At 38.7% G+C, this 16,149-nt stretch overlaps 1 protein-coding gene and 1 pseudogene across 3 annotated transcripts in view; both read left to right on the top strand.

The window, feature by feature from the left end:
• The window catches only part of NAA35 (N-alpha-acetyltransferase 35, NatC auxiliary subunit), a 95,994-nt gene that overhangs the window by 51,361 nt on the left and 28,484 nt on the right, over positions 1-16,149 (top strand). For all 3 annotated transcript variants that reach the window (XM_049654097.1, XM_049654178.1, XM_049654026.1), the window contains one exon: positions 14,565-14,743. In XM_049654097.1, the coding sequence (XP_049510054.1) occupies positions 14,565-14,743 (179 nt within the window). The remainder of the gene's footprint in view (positions 1-14,564; positions 14,744-16,149) is intronic.
• LOC125939336 (mitochondrial intermembrane space import and assembly protein 40-like) lies at positions 1,760-11,102 on the top strand (annotated as a pseudogene).

Below are 16,149 nucleotides of genomic sequence, written 5' to 3' on the forward strand. Positions count from 1 at the left end.
AGTCCTGAAAGTGAAAACAGTAAAAATTGGACTGCCTGGGTGGCTCAGTCAGTTAAGTGTCCAACTCTGGATTTCAGCTCAGGTCATGATCTCCTGGTTCATGAGGTCAAGCCTTACATCAGGCTCTGCAGTAAGGGCACAGAACCTGCTTGGGATTCTGTCTCTCTCCCTGTCTGTCTCTGTGCCCCTCCCCTGCTGGTTCATGCTGTCTCTTTCAAATAAATAAACTTTAAAAAAAAAAAAATAGTAAAAAGTATGCTACCCATTGCTGAAAAGCTGCAAAGGACATGGAGATCAGGACTGAGGAAATAACTAAGCAAAAGGAAAGTGAATAAAAATAGCCAAAGAAGATTCAATATATTCATAATTGATGTCCCTTAAGAGAGTAACCAAATTATGGAACAGGAAAGAAAATCTTAAACATTTCTAGAAAGAAGCAAATACAATTAAATTTACAGGCTTAATTGGAAGCCTGTATAATGACATAATGTCCTAGGCAACATTGATGAGTAGTAATTACTTCAGATATAAAGCAACAGTTAAGTGTGCAGCCTGACTTCAGAGTCCTTCACATCCGCATTCAACACAGAAAGCAGAACAGAATCTAAAAGTTCTTGGTTAAAGAAATGTGATCTAAGAATGTCATATCTCTTAAGTGCCACTCAAATATTATTAAAACTTGCAAGGACTCTGGAAATATTTTTTCTTTGACTTTCCTGGGGGAAAAAGATTGGAATAAGGAATGAAATTCAACTTACTAAGGCATAAATGGAAAAGCTGTGGCATAAAGGATGAGCAGTAAGTAGTAAATCCATTTCATTGTAGGAAATTGGTTTTACTAAATATAACTAAAGTGCCATGAACCTTGACAGTATAAAAGTAATCACTTAAAAGTCAAGAGGTAAAGGAGGAAAGAAGAATTTTTCTTTTCTTTTTATATTGTTTTTGTCCAAAGACACTAGTTAACAGTCAACAAATCGACCACAGAAATATAGTTAGATTTAAATATATAAAGGTAACTGTGATGGAGATAATTCTATTTTGGTGGGTAAAGGGAGGTGAAAATCATTGATTTTCATGGGTGAGGAGTTTAATAGATACCTGTCTGAAGATATAGAACGTTAGAGATATTCAGAAACTTAGTTATTAAATTTAAGAAAACTTCTCAATTATCAGAAAGAAAATATGCCAAAGTAAATGGTAGTGAAAGAAAAAATTAAAAGCAGTGCAAAGGACAGCATATATTTCCTGTGACATGGGAACAAAACCAAGAATGGTTTCTTGCTGTTTTTTCCTTCTGCTCTCAAAAAAATTCAGTCCTGAAGTCTTGAAGTTGGCCTGAGCAAGCAGGGACTTGGTACTGGAGCAGGATGTTGGAGGCTGACCCAGGATTAGGATGGTGTCAGCAAAGGGAACCGTGTGTTGCAACCATGTGGTTAGGAAGGATGCGATCATAGCAGGACATTCCTCAGGGCCATCAAAGCCTGTGTGGGGTGAGGATATGTCTGTGTCAGAATGGTAGTGGAGTGAAGCAGGCATAAAGAGGTGGTCCTAGAACAAGATTTTGGAGGTAAAGTGGCTTGAGAGAAGACAACATGAATGGGCTGCCTGGTTAGATTCACTGTTTCTCGAATGAGGTGAGAAAGGGTATCTGCACATAGGGCAACTGACCTTGAGATGTCAGAGCCTAGGCAACATCAGGAGGGTGACTACATGGGAACAATTTGGTTCAGTGTGTCAAAAGCCTAAATAGGGTAAGGAGAGTGGGGGCAAGGGGGAGGGGTGGGAAGCAGCCTAGTGCAGGATTTTATAGCCTAAAAGGAATGTGGGAGCCCAGACAGGGTGAGGAGGGCATGTGAGTGTAGCCTGGCCTGGAGTGTTAGAACCTGAGGCAGATTCACAGAGGCAGCTAGGTGCCTGGTTGTTGGAGACCATGCAAGGGAAGAAGGGCATCTGTGTACGGAGCGGCCTGGTGTGGGGTCTCAGAGCCTATGCATGTTGAAGAAGCGGTTTCTGTGCAACAGAAGTACAGGCTGTCAGATCAGAAGCAGAGTGAAAAGAGCATCTATACAGGAGGATAGCCCGGCATTGAATATCAGAGCCTAAGCAGAAAGAAGAGGGTGTCAGAATGGAAAGATGGCTCTGTGAAGGGAGTTGTAGCTGAAGCAGGCTTAAGAAGGGTATCTGTACATAGAAGTGGCCTGGCATGGAGTTTCAGAGCTTAAATGGGGTAAGGAATCATCTCTGTGGAAGAATGACCTGGCTTGAGGTACACGAGCCCAAACGGTGTGGGTATTGTGATGGTTTGGCATGTCAGAACCTAAGTAAGATGGGAGCACATCTGTGTAGGGGAGGTGAGTGTCATTGATAGGAGATTGTAATGGGCTAAGTGATAGCCCTAAGCATCAGAGTCCTAATTCTCACGACCTTATTTGTGATTAAGTAAAGATGTTTTGATTATCTTGCACTTGTCCTTAGATTATCTGGTTGGGCCCTAAATACTGCCTAGGTGTCTTTCTTAAAAGAGAGGCAGAGGGAGATTGGACACACACACAAAAGGAGAAGACGATTGGGGCGCCTGGGTGGCTCAGTCGGTTAGGTGTCTGACTTTGGCTCAGGTCATGATCTCGCGGTCCAAGAGTTCAAGCTCTGCATCAGGCTCTGTACTGACAACTCAGAGCCTGGAGCCAGCTTTGGATTCTTTGTGTCCTTCTCTCTCTGCACATCCCCCACTTGCACTTTGTCTGTCTGTCTGTCTCTCTCTCTCTCTCTCTCTCTCTGTCTCTCTCTCTGTCTCTCTCTCTCTCTCTCTCACACACACACACACACAAATAAACATGAAAAAAAATTTAAAAAAAAAAGTGATGTAAAGATAGAGGTAGAGATTGATGTGAGCAGCTGTAGACCAAGGAATTCTAATAGCCACAGAAGCTGGAAAAAGCAAGGAACAGACTTGCTCTTAGAGCCTTTGGATGGAGTGCTGCCCTGCCGACACCTTGATTTCAGCCCATGAAACTGATATTAAATTTCTGGCTTTCAGAACTGAGAGAATAAATGTTTTCACCCACTTTGTGGTAATTTGTTACAACAGCCTTGGAAACTAATACAAAGATAAACTATGTATAGTGAAATTGATCAGATATAAAAATGTATTGAGAATCATGGTATGCCCCATTTCTCAGTTGGGGAGTTGAGTTATGCTAATTTCTAGAAAGGGAGGAAAGTAGATTGAACTCTGTAGTGTTGCACTGAAATTAAAGATATGGGAATAAATTCATGGTTTTGTTTATTTTAGAGAGTGCAAGTGGGGGAGAGGGGCAGAGCTGAGAGAGAGAGTCTTAACTAGGCTTCACGCTGATCCCACGACCCTGGGATCATGACCTGAGCTGAAATCAAGAATTGGACGCTCAACTGACTGAGCCACTCAGACACCCCAATTCCTGGTTTTTAATATATAGATTGATATAGAAATGTAGATGTAAGTGTGTATGTGTATGGATACGTATATGTGTATATGTAAACACAGATGTATGTATGTCCTTATGTACATACATTTTCTGGCTCTGTGATCTAGAGAACCTGGGAACAGTGACACCCTAAAAGTGAAAATGCCTAACATCCAGTTCTTGCTTCCCAAGACCATTGTCCACTAAAATGAACTAGGGGTGGGAGCTGATCAAGATGGTGACATAGGAAGGTCCCTTCCTCCCATGGACACACTACTAAATGCACAACTGCACATGGAACACTTCTTTCTGAATGAGATCCAAAAACTAGCTGAGTAAGTCCTACACGTCAGACAGATGAGAAAATACCTACATTAAAACAGGTAGGAAAGGCTTAGACACCCTCAACTACTGGTAGCTGCTAAGAACAGAGGAAGAGGCTTGGATAGTCCAAAGTTTGAGGGACAGCTAGGAGCTTGGGCTTGGCTGATCTGCAGAGTTTATCTACATGATACTACTCTGTCAAGACTAGGAAAGGTAGCATTTTGTCTAATACTCAGAAACCAGTCAAAGAAAATGAAGAAACAAAGGAATATGTTCTAAACAAAAGAACAAGAGAAATATTCAGAAACAAATTAATGAAGCAGAGATAGATGATTTACCTGAGAGTTCAAAATAAGTCATGAAGATTCTCTCCAAGGTCAGGAAGCAATGTATGACTAAAGTGAGAATTTCTACAGGACATAGAAAATATATAAAGGACCAAACAGAAATCACAGAGCTGAAGAATATAATAACTGAACTGAAAAATTAAGTAGAGGGTTTTAAAGCAGACTAGATCAAGTGGAAGAAGAGATCAGCAAACTTGATGGGGCAGTGGAATTCCTACAGAGGAGGAAAAAAAGAAAAAAAAAAACTGAGGGGATTTATGGGACACCACCATCAAAACAAACCAACATATGCATTATAGTAGTCCCAGAAGGAGGAGAGAGAAAGGAGCAGAAAGCTTACAGAAAAAGCTGAAAACTTTCTTAAACTGGGGAAAGAAAGAGACATCCAGATCTAGGAGGGCTAGGAAGACCAAGAAAGATAAATCCAGAGACCCACACCAAGACGTATTATGATTAAATTGTCAAAAGTTAAAGACAAGTATAGGCACGTGGCGGGCAGGCCTGGAGGAGGCGGGTCCGTATCTGCGTGGGCCTCAAGGCTCCCGCCCAGCCTGAGGAGAGGTCACAGCGGGAGCCTGCTGCCGCCTAGGCCTCTGCCGCCGCTATCGCCGCGGGGTCTGAGTGCCGGGGCTGCAGCCATGGCCTACTGCCAGCAGGAAGGGAAGGATCGAATCATATTTGTGACCAAAGAAGAACATGAAACCCCAAGCAATGCAGAGCTGGTGGCTCATGACCCCAACGATCCATATGAGGAGCACGGATTGATCCTGCTAGATGGAAACGTTAACTGGAACTGCCCATGCCTTGGGGAAATGGCCAGTGGCCCCTGTGGGGAACAGTTCAAGTCAGCCTTTTCCTGCCTCCACTATGGCACAGAGGATGTCAAGAGGTCAGACTGTGTAGACCAGTTCCGGGACATGCAGAAATACCCCGACCTCTATCCCCAGGAGGACGAGGAGTAGGAGGAGAAGAAGCCAGCAGAACGTTTAGAAGAGACTGCTTCCACTGAGGCTGCTGTAATCAAAGAAGAGGAAGGGTCAAGCTAATGAAGGCCATAAGGCACTGGGCTCCATTCCTTCTCCAGAGTGATATGAATCTTTTGTAAGATGCCTTTTGGTCATTCTCCCAGAACATGTTTTTCCCTCTGTTGTTCTGTGCACTGTAATGTTCAAAATAACTTATTTTGATGATCGGGTCTTGGTTCTTTGACATACACACTGGAAAAAATGTATGTGTCTCCCATAAACCTACCGGCAAATGTAGCTGTCACTTTGGAATTTTCAGATTATCCTGAATTTTGCCTCTTTGAAATAATGTCCTGATTATGCTCAGCAACTAGAAATTGTTATCTGGGAGTATCTTGTGAGTGAGCTGATTTATTCTGATTGATTATATTCCCTTGTAGATTTTATATCCCTGTGGGAAATGAAATAGAAACAAAACCATCTTCCTTTAAAAATGCTGGAGTGGGGCCATTCCCAGTAAAAGGCCAAATGATCAGATACATATTTCTCGTGAACCATCTTGACCTTGAGTATGTGAGGAGGTACTGTAGTTCATTTCTGATGCATTTTGGTTTCCATTTTCACTTTGAGCTCCAGGTTTTCCATGTTTGGAAATTGGAACTGTGGACCCTCTGATTCACAGTCCCTTTCTAAGTGAAGAGAAAGGCTGGTTTTGCTGTTGTTCTTCTGCAAGCCCTGGTTTGGGGCCTGTGTTCACACTGGCTCTGTGTCAGCCTGTTCAATGCAGTGTTCTTGAGAGGTGGGGACCTAATTGTTACCAAAGTAGCAGCCAAGAGAAGAAACGGTGTGAATTAAGTAGTCACTTAAAAGGAAAATAAGACTTTGACCTGGTATTGAATGTGTGAACTAAAAATGTTTTTGATATAAGGAAATATAAATATGAAAAGTTCATTGAAATTTCTCCTTGAAGATACTGGTAAGCCAGTTTGAGTCCATTAAAATTTTTGGTGTTGAATTAAAAAAAAAAAGTTAAAAGACAAGTATAGACTATTGAAAGCAGCCAAAGAAAAGCAACTTGTTATGTAAAAGGGAACCCCTCTCAGCCCCCTGCCCCATAAGACTCAGCAGATTTTTCAGCAGAAACCTTGCAGGCCAAAAGGAAGAAGGATCATATATTCAAAGTGATGGACAAAAAAACTGCCAACCGATTATACTTTACCCAGCAAAGTTACCATTCAGTATTGAAGAAGAGATAGAGTTTTCCAGATAAGCAGAAGCTGAGAGAGTTCATCATCACCAGACCCACCTCACAAGAAATGTTTAAAGGAATCTTTCAAGGTGAAAGGAAAGAATGCCAGTTAGTAGCAGGAAAAGAGTATTTTCCTGCTCGAAGCCAGCATTACCTTGATTCCAAAACCAGACAAAGACCCCACTAAAAAGGAGAACTGTAGACCAATCTCCCTGATGAACATGGGTGCAAAAATCCTCAGCAAGATACTAGCCAACCGGATCCAGCAATACATTAAAAAAATTATTCACCATGACCAAGTGGGATTTATAGCTGGGATGCAGGGCTGGTTTAATATCTGCAAAACAGTCAGTGTGATTTATCACATCAATAAAAGAAAGGACAAGAACCACATGATCCTCTCAATAGATGCAGAGAAAGCATTCAACAAAATACAGCATCCTTTCTTGATAAAAACCCTTTAGAAAGTAGGGATAGAAGGATCATATGTCGAGATCATAAAACCCATGTATGAAAGACCCAACGTTAATATCATCCTCAATGAGGAAGAACTGAGAGCTTTCTCCCTAAGGTCAGGAAGAAGACAGGGATGTCCACTCTCACCACTGTTACTTAACGTACAATTGGAAGTCTTAACCTTAGCTTCAGCAATCAGACAACACAAAGAAATAAAAGGCATCCAAATTGGCCAGGAGGAGGTCAGACTTTCACTCTTTGCAGATGACGTGATACTCTATATGGAAAACCCAAAAGATTCCACCAAAAAACTGCTACAACTGATCCATGAATTCAGCAAAGTGGCAGGATATAAAATCAGTGCACAGAAATTGGTTGCATTTCTATACAACAACAATGAAGCAACGGAAAGAGAAATCAAGGAATCGATCCCATTTACAATTGCACCAGAAGCAATAAATACCTAAGAATAAATCTAACCAAAGAGTTGAAAAATCTATACACTGAAAACTATAGAAAGCTTATGAAAGAAATTGAGGAAGACACCAAAAACAGGTATGCTGTTCAAAGGGGTACTGCACCCCGATGTTTATAGCAGCACTATCAACAATAGCCAAAGTATGGAAAGAGCCCAAATGTCCATCAATGGATGAATGGATAAAGAAGATGTGATACACACACACACACACACACACACACACACACACACACACAATGGAGTATTACTCGGCAATCAAAACAATTAAATCTTGCCATTTGCAACTGCATGGATGGAACTAGAGGATATTATGCTAAGTGAAATTAGAGAAAGACAAATATCCTATGACTTCACTCATGTGGACTTTAAGATACAAAACAGATGAACGTAAGGGAAGGAAAGCAAAAATAATATAAAAACAGGGAGGGGGACAAAGTGTAAGAGACTCTTAAATACAGAGAACAAACAGGGTTACTGGAGGGGTTGTGGGTAGGGGGAGGGGCTAAATGGGTAAGGGGCATTAAGGAATCTACTTCTGAAATCATTGTTGCACTATATGTTAACTAACTTGGATGTAAATTAAAAAAATAATTAAAAATTTTAAAAAAGGAAAAGAAGGTATAAAAAGCAGTGGTAAAAAAGTAGAACATATATGCTTGGATAACAGGTATTCAATGCATGCGTGTAACAATGTTAGCTATAACAAGCACCATTTGAAAATTCAGAGGAACCTTTTAAGGATTTCAAACAAATTCGACTTTCAGTATAACTGCACCTAAAGTACTTAAACACAGGTCATCAGAACCTCTATTTGTCATAAACTTTTGAGTTTATTGTTGGGACCACATAAATCAATAAAACCCGGATAACCTTTTAGAGATCCCTTAAATATGGCCACAGTTGCATTTAAGCAACCAGGGCTAAAGAAAAATATCATTAATTCTTTTAAAACAGACATAAAATGAAATTATCAACTGAGAGGGAAAAAAAGGTAAATAAAAGTATAATACTCACTGGTAAAAGTAAATACGTAGTTATATTCAGAATACTCCAGCTCTGCAATGGTGATGAGTAAATCACTTGTAACTGTAGTATGAAGGTTAAAAGCATTAAAAAATATCTGTACCTACAGTAATTTAATGGATACACATTGTGAAAAGATGCCGATTGTGACATCAAAAACGAAATGGGGGCGGAAGTTTTGTTATGTGTTTGAAGTTATTATCAACTTAAAATAGACTGTTACAGATATGTTTTTTGCAAACCTTGTGGTGACCACAAAGCAAAAACCTATAGTAGAAATACAAAGTGTAAAGAGAAAGGAAATCAGAGCATATCATTATAGAAAATCACCAAATACCAATGGGAGAGAACAAGGAAAAAAAGGAACATAGGAATTACAAAATAGAACACAATTAACAAAATAACAAATGGTAAGTCTATAACTGTCAGTAGTTACTTTAAATGTAAATGGACTAAAATCTCCAATAAAAAGATAAAGATTGTATAGTTAAATGTTTCTTGGTTTTGTGTATCTTTTAAAAAACCAGCTAGTAATTTCATTGATATTTTCTGTTATGGGAATGGGGTCTCCATTTATTTCTGCTCTGGAGACTTGCTTTTTGTTGTATGTAAGTGGGGTCATGCAAGATTTGTCCTTTTTGTCTGCCTTGTTTCACATAACATAATGTTAATCATTTTATAAAAGGAAATCATGTAGCCAAGAAGTACAGCATCACTTAACAAATCCTTAGCAGCTTCTGCATTGTTTTCTAGAATTCCTTCCAACTTCAGAGCATCCAAAGCTTGTTTCAGGAAGTCTACACTGTCTATGTAACTTGGGGAGAGATGTCTGAAAAATGATATATTATCTCTATCTCTTGACTAATATATTTCTGGATCTTTAATTATGGCATCTAATTAATTTTAGGATTACTTAATTTGTTAAAGTATATTGTTACTATAAATCTTTGACCTAAGAACCTTGTACTATTTGTAGTACTTTTCTGCTATTGATAATGACCGGTTATCAAAGAAGAATTTTAGTAATCTAAAACACTCTAATCCAGTGTGCTGTATGTTTTGAAAGTAGCAATTAGACTTTATTACTTTGTTTTTAAAAGAGTCCTAGTGGGAGGGGAAAATCCTCTTATTTGGCATTCTTGTACTAGGAAGCATTTTATGTATGAAATATTTTAACTGGAAAACCAAGATAATTTTTTGTACATCTGCAGACTTGGAACATCAGAAAAGAGACTAGAAGTATCTTGTTTGGTTTGTCCAGTTCAATTCAGGAAAACTTGATTAAGCATAGCCCACACTGGGTGGAAAGTAATGTGAATTACCTTTTTTTCAGACTCATTTAGTAAAGTCTCTTCTTTTAACAGAAGACAGTGTGAGGTAAATTGTGGTAGAGAAGATACATGACGTATAGTGAGAAAATGTTAGAGCATTTTATTCCAGGAGAGGTTTGGATGTGGTAAAACTTCTTGTAACACTTCACAGGTTAGGTTGACGTGAAACCAGGTACAAACTCCCACCTTACTCTTAGCCCCTCTCCTGCTCAACTGCTCTCTGTTTTGAGCAGCTTCTTCAGTCTTTTCTACCTCAGCACTTCTGTTCTTCTCTGTTCAGATGGGTTACCATGTCTACAGGACAGTCACAGAGTTCTTATGCATGAGATTCGGCAACAGCTGAGACATAAAAATAGTTACTAGGAATCATTTTAACCATTAACGAGGACTAGGTCCAGAGAAATGGGGGGTGGGGAGAAGAGTTTAAATATATGTGGAAAATGGAGAGAGGCATACAGGTAACTTCTAGCTTTATGCATAGGGACTTTGTCCCCTTTCTGTTCAGATGCATATATTTTTACTCCCTGAGATTGGAGAAATTACAACTTGGAAAGTTACAGTGCCTTATGGAAAAAAGAACAGGAGCTATATTCTCTGTCCTTCTAGGCTTTTGATATGCTTGGAATACTTTTTTCTGACTAATATTTTACTAATATCATTTGAGTCTTTCCTTAGATTTTACTCTTGTCAGTCTTTCGTCTAATTTTACCATGGATTAGATGCTCTTCTTACATCCTGAGCTTATCCACACTGAATTAAATTTGCTTATTGTATTTGTCTAGACCCGTGTTTCTCAACTGGGGCTTCCTAGGACATTTGGCAATGTCCGGACCCATTTTTGGTCTTCCCAATTGTGGGGATTCTACTAGCATCTAGTGGGTAGAGGTCAGGGATGCTGTATGTTGCATTTTTAAATTTGTATAAAAATGTAATGAAAAATATACTGTATGTGGTATCCATTTCCCATTAATATTTCCTTCTTTTCATGGTAGTGTAGATTTTCATGAGTGGCTATATCTTCTAAATGTGGTTTAAAACCTTAAAATATGTGTATTAAGAATAAGAATATTGGGGCACCTGGGTGGCTCAGTTGGTTACGTGTCTAGCTCTTGATTTGAGCTCACATCGCCATCTCATGGTCGTGGGCTCAAGCCGTGCATGGGGCTCCATGCTGAGCACAGAGCCTGCTTGGGATTCTCTCCTGCCCTCCCTCTGTGTGTGTGTGTGTGTGTGTGTGTGTGTGTGTGTGTGTGTCCGTCCCCCTCCCCTGCTCATGCACTTGCATGCATGCTCTTTCTGTCTCAGAAGTAAATAAATAGGGGCACCTGGGTGGCTCAGTCAGTTAAGCATCTTGATTTCAGCTCATGTTATGATCTCAGTGTTCGTGAGTTCAAGCCCCACGTCAGGCTCTTGGCTGATAGTGTGGGTCCTGCTTGAGATTCTGTCTCTGCCCCTCCCCTCTTTGCACTCACATGTGTTCTCTGTCTCTCAAAATAAATAAGTAAACTTAAAAAAATAGTAATGAAAGTAAATAAACCTTAAGAATATTTCTGGGTAATAATTTCAGGTGAAAATTAGTATGCTTTCAGGGAAAATAAGGATAATAAGGATAATGTACCATTTAATGTACTATTTATTAGGTATTTAGATTCTGTGCATTTATTATTAAATCCCAAAATGTATTGGTATGGTAACAAAGCTTCTTGCAGCATCCTCATTACTACATTTACCTTGGTTTTAAATGAAATGTTGTAAATGAGAAATTCCAACTGTTCTTTATAGTGGTAACAGTCTTTCATTTTATTTTGAGTATGCAAATCTTGTCATTCAGAAAGCATGTATCCATTGCCTATAATGAGCCAGGTATTTCGGTGTTTGGGACACAAGCCAGTTATTGCTTTCAAAAGAACCAGGGAGAAATGATGTAATCCCACATGGATTACACTTAGCAGCCTATGTACACAATACTTGGGGGAGGACTTAGCAAGAGAGGGAACTGAAGCTATCGCAGATCTCTCAGGCTAAGAATAAGGGGTAGACTTTATAGGCAGAAAGAATAGTTAGTGTCTAAGTAAAGAGCCATAAAGAGCATGATACTTCCAAGTCATTGTGCTTGATTATAGTTTATGGTGCTTAGGGAATAGAGTGTGTTAAAAGATGATTTTCAGAAAAAAGTAAAAAGAACTGTGACTGTCCGACAGATACAACAGTGAACATGTGTTTAGGATTTTATTAAACTCATTCAGTGAAATAACTAGATAGAAAAGTTTTAAAACTTTCAAATTTATATGAAGCATCAGAATGTTGAAATAAATTATAACTGGAGGCAGAACTCTTCTGTAGAGTTGGGAGGAAGTCAGGTGAGTCTTTGCATGTCTCTTGTCAGTTACCTACCATTTGTAGATTTGTAAAATAGCTGCCTTGAATTGATCTGACAATGCATAGTTTTCCATTGGAATACAGATTTTTTTTCCCTACAGGAGTGACAGGAAATTGTAAAGTACCTTCCAATGCCCTGTCAGACACTTTGTACTGTATATAACAGGGAGTCAACAGAATTTTTGGATTAGGGGAATGAAATCAGGTTGTAATTTTAGATAAAACAATTGAGGTGGCAGCATATAGGATTAATTAATGAGGGAACATTCAGTGTAGGGGAATGAGTTAGGCTTTTACAGTGGTAGTAAAAGTGAAGAGTGGGGAGGGGCGTCTGGTTGGCTCAGTCAAGTGTCTTGGCGACTCTTGGCTTCAGCTTAGGTTATGATCTCATGGTTTCCTGAGTTCAAATCCCGTGTCAGAACCACACTTGTGAGAAATAAGCCCACTGATCCAATAAAGGAGGGATGCAGAGACTGGGAGCACAGTGAAGTGAGGCTTTAATCAAGGTTCCTGCAAGAACTGGTGTCTGATGGACAGGCACACTTGGGGCAGTCACAGCAGACATTTTATCTCCTAGCATGTAAGTCCCTCCCTTGGTTCCTTATTGGCTGAGCACTACAGAGGCTACAGACTTACTCAGACATGGCCTTTGCCCATGTAAGGCAAAAAGTAGTCTGATTAGAACAAATTTATTCCCTGAGGTGATGCAGAGACTTTCAGTCCCCCCTCCCTTTGTTCTATGGCTCATGCTCATGAGCAAAAATAAGCCCACAAAATGGAGAGGGGAAGAACCAGAAGTGAAATGTCTAAGGGTTTGGGACTCTACTGTTGGGGTGGGGGCTGGGGGAGGGAGGTTCATACATATTTCCAATAGTCTGTAAACCTACCGTTAACTAGACAGCACAGCTTGTATTTGGTATTTCTGAAAATGAATCCTCTCCCTCACTTCTCACACACTGACAGCATGGAGCCTGCTTGGGATTCTGTCTCTCTCTGCCCCTCCCCCACTCACACTGTCTTTGTCTCTCTCAAAATAAATAAGTAAACTTAAAAAAAAAAAGAGTGAAGAGGGGGGATGGTCAGTGGATGTTAGGATGTAGACTACTTTAAGACTTACGCACTGATTAAATAAAGCAGACAAGGAGGTTTCTGGCCTAAGCAATTGTAAGGGCAGTGGGTCATTTTACTGAGAAAGGGACTACAAGGAATATAAAGAGATGCAGTGTTTGGGGCAAGATCATGGCAGTTTTTGGACATGGGCCTTTTGACATGAGGTGGGGAACCAAGGTAGAAATGTCCATTGTACAGTTAGAAATCCGATTTGGAGCTCAGAAGAAAGATTGTGGGCTAACGATTTTAGCCTGGAAGATGTTAGTTAAACTGAAATTTATATAACAATAAATACCTTCAACCCAGGAGGACTTAAGTATGGAGGAGAGGAAGAAGGCCAGAAACCCTGGGGAACATCTTTATTTGCTTGATACTCCGGAATAATTATGTATGTCACAGAGCGTTATTATAATTTGGTTAAGTATCAGTCTTGCTTTTAATTTTAATAATGATGCTTGCTTAGCTTAATTTTATCTTTCATTAACATCTGAAGCTATTTTATTTTTCCTAGTTTATAGCCTATTTGTAGTACAGCAAGAGAACTTTGAAACCCAAATTCTTTTTTTTTTTTTTTTAATTTAAGTTTATTTATTTTTGAGAGAAAGAGACAGAGCATGAGTGGGAGAGGGGCAGAGAGAGGGAGACACAGAATCTGAAGCAGTCTCCAGATCTGTCAGCAAAGAGCCCGATGTGGGGCTCAAACTCACAGACTGCGAGATCATGACCTGAGCCGAAGTCAGATGCTTAACTGACTGAGCCACCCAGGCGCCCCTGAATCCCAAATTCTTAATTCTCACTTTATATACTTCCTCATTTTAGATTTCAAGTTGACAGAGACTTAGTTTGGAGCCTTGCGCTAGTGTGAAAAGTGGTGTCACCAGTGGACAGAAAATGGGAAAGAGGAAATCACCCTTAGGTCTTTAGTAATGGGTTATTTTCTTTAAAGCACTGTGAATTTCCATAATTAACGTCAGTATCAAATGCATTCCAGATTCATTGGGGTGGGAGCTAAGTTTGCATTATTATGTAGCTAAGTTTGAGTTGATTCTGCTGTTCAGTAATTGAAGGGAAGACAGCCAAAATTTATGTTCCCATTTTACCTTTTTTCACAGTCTCATAGTTAATACAGCATTGCCCTTTTTTTTGAGGGAATATATTCACCCTATTTTATCTTATTCATGGCTTGTAGTTAATTTTGAGGTAGCAACCCCTTTCTTTCCATCACTACTACCGATTACTTGTAGATGGGAAGTATAATTTTCAGGTTATTAAATCTGCTTATCTCATTTTTAAAAATGCACATGTGTAGATATGTGTAAATTATAAAATTCATTTAGAAAATACTGTCACAAGAATTTGGAGATGCTTTTGAAATTGGCCTCTTTTCATATTTACTAGTATTTGAGGATTAAAGTTCAGCAAAACATTGAAAAATCTTAACTTTTTTTCTTTTTAGATCATCCAATTATGATGGGTTTTGAACCCCTTGTTAACCAGAGGCTACTTCCACCTACCTTCCCTCGATATGCAAAAATAATTAAAAGGGAAGAAATGGTCAACTATTTTGCAAGATTAATAGATAGAATAAAAACTGTTTGTGAGGTGGTCAATTTAACAAATTTACATTGTATTCTGGTAAGTACAAATCTCTGTTTTGGATTATGATTTTGATTGAACAACAGAATAGTTTATCACTTTTTAGACTGTCCCATGGATAAATAATATTGTTTGCTTTCTTTGATAGCTGGAGGATTAAGTGTTGTATGTGTATTGTCTGTATTTTTCTATTTAATCTTCACAAGGATTATATACTATCCATCTTAGAGATTAAAAGACTGAAGTCTAGATAATTCACCCAAGTTTGAAGAATGGGAATTTAAACCCTGGATTCTGTCTTCAAAACTTTTGTGTGTACACACATACATATGTACATGCATGTATACATGTATATTTTCATATAAAACTTAGATCGTGGTGCTTATTAACCTGCTTTCTTTTATCACTAATCTCTATATCATGAACATCTTTCTTTTCATGTCAACAAATAAACATATTTCTGTGTTATTCAATTGGCTACATGGTATTCCATTGTAAACATAGATCACAATTTTTTCCAGTTCATTCATATTATATTGAGGCCCTTTTCAGCGTTTTAATGTTATAAACGATACTAATGTGAACATTTTTGTAGGTAAACCTTTGTATCATCCGCTTCCTTCTTCCTTAAGTTATAATCCTAAACCATGAAGCTGCTGGGTTGAAGAGTATATACATTTTTACATATTTTGGATTAATCTTCTTTATGGGTTAAAATATAGAAAAGCAATGTTAGGAAGGTAGAAAATATGCAGAATAATACTGTTGTTATTTAGACATAAGCACACTAATTTATTTTGTACAACTCTGCATAGAGATACATAATTCCTAGCCCGTGTCATTTTCCCTGTGAGGTCTTCCTTGTTGGTTCTAGGCTGCTTCTGTTCCTGTATTCCTGGAGATGATTATTATCTCATTTACATTCCTGGAATTGAGCAGCAGCCTCTGGAATATATTTTTTCATGGTCAGCAAAGATTTGTGCTTTTGTTTATGCTTTTTCTTGTAATAACTTTGTTTTCCCTTCTAATTCTTGGTCATTAACACCAGTATGAGTCTTCATTGCTTAGTGAAACTTCCCCTGTTTGTGTCTTTGTTACCTCATTTCTGTTTGCTTTTTTTTTTTTTTTTTTTTTTTTTGTAGTTTTGTCCTTATTCTGTCATAAGAATCATGGAATCTTAAAGGTTGAAAAGATCATAGACATAACCCAGTTCATTTTACAGTTCATCGTATAGGTAAACAAAGTTAAGGCTTAGAGGGCTTGTAACCAAAATAGATGATTGGTTAGTGGCATATCAGGAGTTAGAGACTTTCTTATTCTTCTGCTGTATCTCCTTTTTTGATTCTTAATTATGTAAATGTATATTTGTGTTCAGATTAATTGTAAGATTTTTGAAAAGAAATTGATCAATGTGAGTTGGAATAAGAATAATGCAACAGTTGGAA

Source organism: Panthera uncia, chromosome D4 (genome assembly GCF_023721935.1).
Source record: "Panthera uncia isolate 11264 chromosome D4, Puncia_PCG_1.0, whole genome shotgun sequence".
Taxonomy (NCBI): domain Eukaryota; kingdom Metazoa; phylum Chordata; class Mammalia; order Carnivora; family Felidae; genus Panthera; species Panthera uncia.